This window comes from Osmerus eperlanus, chromosome 4, assembly GCF_963692335.1.
Source record: "Osmerus eperlanus chromosome 4, fOsmEpe2.1, whole genome shotgun sequence".
Lineage (NCBI taxonomy): Eukaryota > Metazoa > Chordata > Actinopteri > Osmeriformes > Osmeridae > Osmerus > Osmerus eperlanus.
The window spans coordinates 20,844,481-20,854,447 of NC_085021.1; the positions used below are offsets into that span (position 1 = coordinate 20,844,481).

At 41.8% G+C, this 9,967-nt stretch overlaps 1 protein-coding gene across 2 annotated transcripts in view; it reads right to left on the reverse strand.

Moving 5' to 3' along the window:
* kazna (kazrin, periplakin interacting protein a) overlaps nt 1-6,515 on the reverse strand; it is a 151,412-nt gene extending 144,897 nt beyond the window's left edge. Inside the window, exon 1 of one of the 2 annotated variants that reach the window (XM_062460167.1) lies at nt 6,420-6,515. In XM_062460167.1, the coding sequence (XP_062316151.1) occupies nt 6,420-6,495 (76 nt within the window). In that variant the 5' untranslated portion in view covers nt 6,496-6,515. The remainder of the gene's footprint in view (nt 1-6,419) is intronic. The other variant, XM_062460168.1, reaches the window with a different exon arrangement.
* Between the last annotated feature and the right edge of the window lie 3,452 nt (nt 6,516-9,967).

The window sequence follows — 9,967 nt, forward strand, 5'->3', positions numbered from 1 at the left end:
AGCCAGCTAGCGAGCAGCAGCGAGACACCGTTGTGAATTTATCAGAGGGCAGCTAGCCTGCAGCTTTAATCCCCGCTACAGCATTGATAGCAAATTCACCCTGTGAACAGCGAGTGTCTGGACACCGTAGACACATTGCTGTACGTGGCTTGAAATACTGGTGTATCAATCACCTAGGTAATTATTTTCATCACAGTAAGTGCCTGATTCATCCTTGATGACCTCTCAGAGTGCATGCCTTGTGTGGGAGATGGACGATCCACAGGTGGGCATGAAGGTGGGTTCACTGATGTCCACTTCTGCCCGTGTGATTCCTATAACGTCGTCGCCATAGCTTTGGCCCTCCGAGGTTGCGGAGGAAAACAACATCGTCAGTCTGTCAGTGCAGACCAATGAGCTGAACTCATCTGTGGTGGCCTTGTCAATAACAGTTTCAGTCACGGATGTCGCTGTCTCTGTTTTATCCACAGACCAAGTACTGTGGCCTGTGAAGATTTGATACCGCTTTATATCGTTTTTATTTTGATCCAACCTGGTGATGTTGGTTTTGTTTGTGATAAATCAAGGGCCAACATTGCCAAGCGCAAGCTCTGATTCTTTAATATAGAAATCTTATTAGGTCTTTATGGGCCAAGAATAATCTCCATCAAGTGTTTTGTCAATACATTTCTCTGACAACTTTGCAATAAGGCAACATGGGGCGTACAAGACATCCTAAATCATGTGACAAACTGTAAATTATGTTTTTCATTTGCATGCCGTCAACATTTTCATTTCAGAAATAATGAATACACAATCACTCACCAGAGACGATGACTCACCCCACGTAAATAAGGCTTTACCATATTGTACACTGAATGAAGTAGCCTACACATTCTCTCTGTCTCTCTGTCTCTCTCACACACATACCTGAATGCTAAGTTAGAAACAGCAGGAGTCCTTTTACACGCTTATCAAAATGGGATGAAGCTAATCGTCTACCTCAGGAAAGCCCGGTTGGAGAGAGAGTGAAGGAACCGTTGTGAGTGTGTGTGCTAATACCAAACATGAGGTATTTAAAAGCAGGGGGGATGTAAACCAATCAAGAAAGATGCGTGAAGACAAAAACATGATTTATACCTGCAGAGACCTCCATTTTAACTGTGCAGTAAACAGTGATTAAAGAGTTTAGGAGGAGTTGAAGATGAACATGAAGAGTACTAAAGAAATCCGATTCTATGAGATGTAGCCTGAGGGAATGTTTCCAAATTGCCCACATTTTGGGATGTTGCGTGAGCCCAACAAAGAACCATTTTTTGGTTGATGCTATGGGGTCACGGTTACGAAAGCAGGGATTCTGTTCTTTGGTGAAGTGAACAGAATCCCTGCTTTCATAACCGTTTTTTTTTTTAACACTCAGGGAATAAGATGAATCGGAGCTACTCAAAGGCTTCTCTGAGTTGACCTCGAAAAGCAAGAACTAGGTGGAAAGGAGAGAGATCAGAGCGCGGTATACACATCGTCTGCTCTCAGGGCTAAGATGACTGCTTTACCCGATTTCAGACCTTGAAAAGCAGGCCTGCGGAGCATTACGCATTTCCCCACAGACATCAGGACCCCTGCGAAGGGATAAAAGCCTGAGCCAATCAGAGAACAAAGCTGGGTAGAAGATGGGCGGCGTTGATCGAAGAGGTACTTCATGGCAGGCCATGTCTGTGTGAAAACACTTTTTTCTTTTTTTTTGCGATCGCATCACCGTCAAGTTAATTATATCGGGTTGTTAATATTCCAGTCATTACATGCAACTCCCACATCATACATATTCTCCTCTGCGCTGAGGAAGAAGAGTTGCTGCTCAGAGCAGGAGGATACAGTGGCATTTGACAGCCAACAATACAAGCTCTGTAATTACTGTTGAGATGTTAGAAGGGGGTGCTGCTCTGGCTAATTCCCAAGCGACGGTGACACCGAGAATAGAAGAAAAAAAAAGAGCAATTTCTTATTTAAACGTGTTACCTTTCTCTCACTCTCTTTCTCACACACTAACAGACACACACACACACACTAACAGACTCACACATTCGCTCACGACCAAGGCTTCAAAGAGCATAGATAATGCAGTGAGGGAGGGAGAGAGAGAGAAAGAGAGAGACTGACACCGTAATTTGCAACTACACAGAGAATGATACTGTCACTATCACTTTCTGAGAGTGACGGTGAGGTCTGTTGTACCAAACACTCTCATCAAGCCACAACAGGCAGGCAAGAGTCACTGAGAGAGTGCAAATCAGTTTGACTCCCGTTTGACTTGAAGTCAAACTCTTCGAAGGCCAACAACAGGAAGGGATAATCCGCAATGACACAATATGACAAGAAAAGTAAAGGTCTATTAGAAAACAGAACACAAACACAAACACACACATCTACAATAAGCCATCTTTACTCACACAGGTGTCCTTAACCCTTGTGCTGTCTTCGGGTCACATGACCCAAAGGTTCATAACGAACCATCGTTGTGTTTACCCAATTTTACCCAATACAAAAACAAATAAATATAATTTTCTTTTAACCTTCGCAATGTGGGGGGTCTGAGACAGCCCACCGGTTAAAAGAAAATGCTTCACTTTGTTTTTGTATGCGGTAAAGTTGTCGCAATACAACGGTGGGTCACAATGACTGATGGGTCAGAATGACCCGAAGATAACACAAGGGTTAAGGCAGCAACAGTTAAGTGTATGTTGACAATGTGGTTATGATGATTTATCTGGCTTAGAGGATAAAGACAAGAAGTCAGGCATCATCCAGGTTCTCTGTCTAAGCATCTGTTTGTTCGTTTTCACCTTGACTGTCAGTACTTCTGCATGCTGTACACACCCCTTAGACAGGGCTCAGAAGCAAACGACTGCACAACCGGTTCAATTAGGAGACCTATCAAAGCTTGGCGGATGGAATTTTACAAATGTAGAAATAAGCTTCAGTGGGTTCAATTGAGTCTGGAATAGATGAGGTCACAGGGGGGAGAGAAAATCATTCAGAGAAGGTGAGATGATTGTTCCAAGGTGGAGTTTTTTTCCCCACAACTTGCTTTCTTTTTACAGGAAAATGTCCTATTTAGACCACCATTTTTGAGAAATTGAATTTACAGCATGATAATGCTAACTAATTGGTTAGTAATCCCTGCCAAGAGAATTTCATTAACTCAGAGAAGACCTTTCATATGTAAATACCAATTATGATCATTAATAAAAACTGTCAACAACTTGGCAAAGAATCGAGGTGGACAAGATATAAATAAAAGAGTAAACTGATTAAAATAACGCTTACCGGGGATGAACTAGTGATGCCACAGTTTTGTAGGAATACAGAAATGCTTACAAATGCACCCTGGAACACTGGCCACACCAGATGCCTGAAGATTCAATGCTCAAACAGTACAGCATGTAACCACACAAATAAATATATGTTTCCAAGTCTAACTAATTAGGCATAGCATAATTGACGCTAGCTACCATATCCACCTGCGTCAGTTTTACCCCCAACGGAAGTAGCGTTGGGGTAAAATTAAAAAACTTAAAGAAACGCATAAATCGGCAGATATTGTTGCTTTTATACTACATATGTAGCTAAAAGATGTTATGTAATTCCATAATTACCACCATAAACACCCTTTAAACCGTTTCAGAAAAAACGCTCAAACAGGTTTGTCAACTTACCTGTAGGCCTACAGCGGCGTATAGCTAGTCTAGTTGATTTCACACAAAACCTACGGCCTGGTATCTGTGCTTGCGTCGTTCTGTTCTGCAGTTTTAGCTAGCTATCTCCCAGAAGCTAACTAGCTACTGAACTGAACCAGACTTGTAGTTGCTAACGTAAACGTACGCAGGTCTGTGACATTGAGACTGGCTAGCCTTAGCGAATTGTTTGCCAACAAGAAACTTTATTTCATAAACTGTGCAACAGAACCTTTCGGAGGGCAACGCTTTCAGAACAAGACGCATCATTTGACACCTTCCATGTCTACGAAGTGCAAAGACTGAGGGAGGAGTTAGGAAAATGATCTATAATAATAATATCTATAATCATAATAATTTATGTGAGATAACAATTGTATGCCTTGCTTATGGAAAGCACACCAATAATACACAATTAAGAACAAACACGCATACATACACAAACTTTGCTTTTCAGCAGGAAAATCTGCACCAAACAACATAACAAACTAGAGAGGGTACAATTTCTAGGGTGTGCTTGCTTGCGTCGGTTGCACAGGGGTCCGTTTTTTAATGACATTTTTACAACTGATATTTCTGTATATTTTATCTAAAAATGCATAGGGCCTACTTATTATTTATAAAGATTACATAGATTTAAAAGCATCTTTTTTTGCTGCTCATTTACAACTCAAAATACGAGTTAAGTGTAGAATGAAATATGAAGTCTTCTCATTTCCCCTGCAAGAGGCAGCCTCATAGCTGAATCAACGAATACATTTGGCAGACCGGTGTAAAAATTGACCTAATCTCTATGACTTAAACGTCCTTTTAAGTTTTCCCTTCTCGTGATATTTTCAGGCATTTAGCCTACTCATATTGCATTCATTCATGAATAAAGAACCCCATTTGAAGATTATTCTACGACGTTACCGGCAGTAGAAGATGGAATCGCGATTCAAACATTACCATCTACTAACTGAAAAAATACCCGCAAAAACGTAAATAAGCTTGACATTTATTTAGTGGAAAATCGCTCATTCATAAAAAGCTCACTGGTAGCGATCATTGTCAGTAACAACGCAAAATGCGACAGCCCTGTGTGGAGAAGCTGCCCCGGTAAATTCTACTACGGTACAGTACTAGACTACTGTGTTCGTCTTGGTAGCGATTGCGTTGGTTGAATTCGATTTAACGTTCCGTTGTACGGTTTAGGCTGAAATTAATTATTTTCATGAACAGATTGACAAAGTTTAGGCTGTGGCAATGAAGTTCAGGTTAGTGGTCAGAGACTTTTGATTTAAGTAAGGGGAGTGCCGAACATTTTCTGTCGCCGTTTGATTTCCTAAACAGCTGTGTAGTGTAGATGTTTTTGTAGTGTGTCTCGCGTAGGCTACAGCGTTGCAGTGAGCAACACTGGTTTGAAACCACAGGTAATGGTAATTTCACCAACAAATCGTTTACTAATGTCAGAATAAATCCTACAACGAAAATATATATGTGAGGAATGTTTATTTGAACGATTGAAAACAGATAACGCTACATCATAGACTACTGTAGTATGTGTTGCCCGGGCAACACAGGCTAATGTCATGATGCTAATACGTCAGTGAAATAGTAGACTACTGTTTCCGAAAGTAGATGTTCTTCCTTAATAATATCAGCTTATACTGTACATTACACATCACAATTGTGTGTCATATCACAAAGTAATACATAGTTATCACCCTGGCCTCTTTGCTTGTGGCGTTTCTGCAGCTGCCTTGCAGTAAAGGTATAGTTAGCCTAGCTATCTCCCAAGTTAACAGATGCGAAACGAATGTTCTGCCAAAGGTAGTCACGCGTGTTTTCGTGACGTTAGTGACGTAGTGACGTTAGTAACGTCAGTGACTTTGGCTAGCAAATTAGCCACCGTTAGCTTCACTTTTCACCACAAAAACTTAATTTCCACTTAAACCATACAACGGAACGTAAATTCCAATAGAAGCAACTCAATCGCTACCAAGACGAAAGAAACTTTTGACACCTACGTTGTCTATGTAGGCCAAATATTGACTGAGTTTTAGGGGGGCAAAAATAAATAAATAAATAAATAATAATAATAATATATATGTGAGAGAACAAAGGTTGTACCCAATAAACACAACACAAACAGCTTTCTAATGGATCTGTGGTCAAAGATGCCATCCGTGAAATGCTAGTTTGAGAGGGGAAGAAAATGACTGCTGTAGAGACAGTAATGACACTGTATTCTACCTCTTTAGTTTATGACAACATATAATGGATGATGTAAAATAACAATACGTTTTCATATAAATAAATAAATGGATATGTTCAACAAGAAGGGAGTAACACATTCGGTTTTCCTAGGCTTTTCAGACAAGTGTAATGGTTTTAACACTAAAAGCAACACATTGTAGGATGAAGGAGCAGTGTAATTAACCCTAGCACATTAAAGGACCCGAGGCAACCAAACAAACATTAGCCAGCAAGAAACTCAGTATAGAAGAAACAGGAAAATGGAACGTTTCTAGAACGTTTATTGTGGCGTTTTGCAGATTTGGACAGCATATAACTGCAACTGCAGACTCCAGGCAGGATGCCAACTGAAAACACCCTGTAAATCTGACATGAATCTTTAATAAACACTTCCTCTTTCAATAGTCTCCAGATGAAGAATCTGGGTTTTGTGCAGGTTTGGTGCTTGCAAAGGTGGTTGTGGATACTCACTGGATTGCATGAGTTGACCCTGGCGACCAAACACCTGAGAGAAGGTGGCCTCGCTGCAGGTGAGCGTATCCTCCATGTCTCTGTTTCTCAGTGGACAGCGTCCTTCCTCTGTGCCCAGGGAGGGTGTCCCAAAGGTCAGCCGAGAAGCTGGACGAGGGTGGGCGCCTGGAACAGTCGTCTGGAGCTCCTCGCTGAAGCGATCCAGACCCACAGCCCTGTAACACGCTGGATTCTGGCGTACAGGAAACCCTGGGTCCCACCTGTCGTGTGATCCCACGCTGGTTGGAGATCAGTGCTACCTTCCCGGTCAGTTTGATGTTGTCCCAGTCCTGGCTGTGTTGTGGCTGTTCTTCTGAGATCTGTGCGCCTTCTATGAACTGCTGCCGCGGAGGAAAGAGTGAACAGCCACACAGTACGAGGAGGAGAGAGCGCAGCACACACGCGCTGCGATGAGCACACACACGCCCTCCCCTCCACTGATGTACGCACAGACACCCTTACAGGGTATGTGTGTCGAGAGTGAGCGTGTGCGGTGTGTTAGTGCAGGCTTGTTTGAGTCTGTGTGTGTGTGTTACCGTGTGTGTGTGTGTGTATAAGTGACCGGCTCAGTGTGATCCTGTTGATGACAGTTGATGGCTGCTGTGTTTTTTCACACAGGTTCACAACATCAAGAGATTTCACACAGGTTTTCCACACCTCTCTCTCTCTCTCTCTCTCTCTCTGTCTCTCTCTGTCTCTCTCTCTCTGTCTCTCTCTCTATCTCTCTATCTTTCTCTCTCCATCCTCTGCTGAGCCTGTACGTCATAGATATACAGGTTAGAAACACAGCTGATCAAACCATTTCTTTCTCTTTCACTTTGTTCCCCACTTCCTCCCTCCCAGAGTTTTGCCCCCCCCTTCTCTCTCTTTTTCTATTTCTCTCATACACTGACACTCAGATATTCACAAGTGTTGGGGCTGTCTTTGATGTACAGAGTCCTCTTTATCTTCGGGAGATACTTGGAGAAGCAGAAGAAGCCGTCTTGGCGTCTGAATGGAGAGACAGCAGCTTCTCATGCAATGCTAAAGCCACAGGCCAAAGAGAAAAGGAAACCCTAGAATTGTTTGTTCAGATTCTATTGATGTTCAAAGACCGTACAGCCTGCCAATGTTAACATTTATGTTGTGTTCCAGTAAGTCATGAATTTTCTGTATCCAAATAGATCCAACTGAAGATTTCTACTGAAAACTACAATAACATTTCTGTAGATTAGTAAAGAGGAATAGACAATCTCTGTGAATTTACTGTATATGAATCAGAAGTGTGTAATTGAAGGATTTGTCTGTTTCAGAGCATGTAGGGCCAGTCAGGATTTTTGAATGAATAAACAGTGGAGACAGACAAGCAGTGAGACAGAGATACATCAACATCACAGACATTATTTAGATTCAGGAGTCAGGGACATAGCCTCCGGTCCATACCATCAGGTCCCCCACTTCTAATGTCATCTTCTTCTGTGGAGGCTTCAGTTTAGCTTTGGGATAGGACACTAATCAGATAACATAGTGTTCAGTTTTGTGCCCACGGAAAGTATGTGAACTCTGTGAAATGTCTGCAGGCTGTGAGATGGCCCATAGGCACTCCAGATGTCATGCGCCAGCCATAATCTCAGGGTACTTTTCTGGCATCAACCGAGAGATGATCTCATGTTCTCAGAGACAGAGATCTGAAGGAAAAACGATCTTGAATGCCTAATTCAAACCGAAAGTGAGGAGGACGCCTACACAAGCTCACACGACATAGGTTGAGTAAGATACATGGGTGAATTACTTATCATAAACTATGGTCAAATGCTTGGGTGAAATTGATTTGTCTCAACCACTGCAATGAAACCAATAGATCTCTCCTGTAAGTGCCCAGTTACATGGTGGTCAAACGCACTTTAACCGTTTTTAATTGCTGTTATGTAAATGATGTGTGTAATTTACTGTTTTGCCGTGGTGTGTCAGACAGTGGTCTGGTAGACAGACTCCTGCAGTTGTGTAGGAGATCTGAAGCCAGAGATCAATCTGTTCTGCTCCTTCCTGTCTGGAAATGACAAGGATACAGAATGATGGCACAGTTGATTGTAAAAATGTGATTGAATGCACGTCTAACTTCTTTTACACCAACAGCACCTGAAGACCCACTCAATACAGAGTGTAAGGTTGCATATAAATCACAGATCGACCATGGATATTATTTGAAAGTCAGTGAATAGGATGAGGCCCTGTAGCAGTCTCTCCTAAGCATAACCATGAAGTGTATTCTTTCCACATAGTAGGGTTGTCTATCTGTCTGCACAGTGACAGGAGTGTGTGCTACAATAGGACATTTGCAGTCTGTGACGCAGGGGAGGGAGGCAGGGAATTGCGGTGATATGTCACTGTGACAGACGAAAGCACGCGCGGCTTGGGAAACACGTAATCAGCGCTGCTGGGGAAAACATAAACAACCTGCACTTTCACTGGGCGCTTCCTGTGATTACCTACTCCAAATCAAACACCCTCCATACTGTAGAACCGTGTTCCCAATATTTCATCTGACATATTTCTATAAGGTGCAATGACATACGGACATGCTAGTATGGCATGACCCATGGCGACCTAAAGCGTCACGTGACTTACTTATTTGTAGTTGATAACCTACATCGAACTAATGATTGTGGGTTTAATGTTTTTTTTTGTGTGTGTGTTTACATAGCCTATTCCAGCTTTCGCCACTGTTGCATCCCATTGCAACCAAGCGTGCCTCATCTCTAGCTAACACCATCAACAGGATGACAGATGTGTTAAAAAAAAAACTAATCTCAGAGGACACTTGCAGCAAGGTGGCAGGGGCTTCAGTATATACGGCCCGCGATTAGAACTAAAGTTATTCATGGCATAGCCACAGACATGGAAAAGAAAACATGTCTTCACTTTCATTAATGAATGACTGACACCCTCCAGACTACTCCGATAAAAACAGGTAACTGAAAAAATGGGAAAAAATATATGCTGAGGGGAAAACTTATGCAATCAAAAAGAAACAATATCTTGTAGAATCAGACCGACGGGAGGACATCAAGAGATTGAAATGTACATATAAGTGGTGCAGAAGAAAATATCGTGCTACTTTTAACTCTTGAATTTGGAAATTATTTTAGAACCATGGAAATCAATTATTCATAAACCATGGAGGCCAACTGTGGAACAACACATAACAAGGAATCATAAAACTCTATAAATCATCTAATGTTCAATCACAACTGGAGGCAAATATCCTGTCATTGTATTAGGGATGTGATAATATCTCTCCATTGCATGCAGTTGTTTACTTTATCGGTCTTGTATGGAAAGTGCACCACCATCTGGACAACAGTAAAATTATTTTCACAAGATATTTAGTATGAAATTGGTAAGGCAACGCATGATGTCAAGATATCAATATTTTAAGATTGTCAGTATGAGGGGACCATAAAGCAAATGCAGTGGAAGGATAAAATGATTGTTTCTACAATATTAGGCTATATCGTTCCTCAAACAAA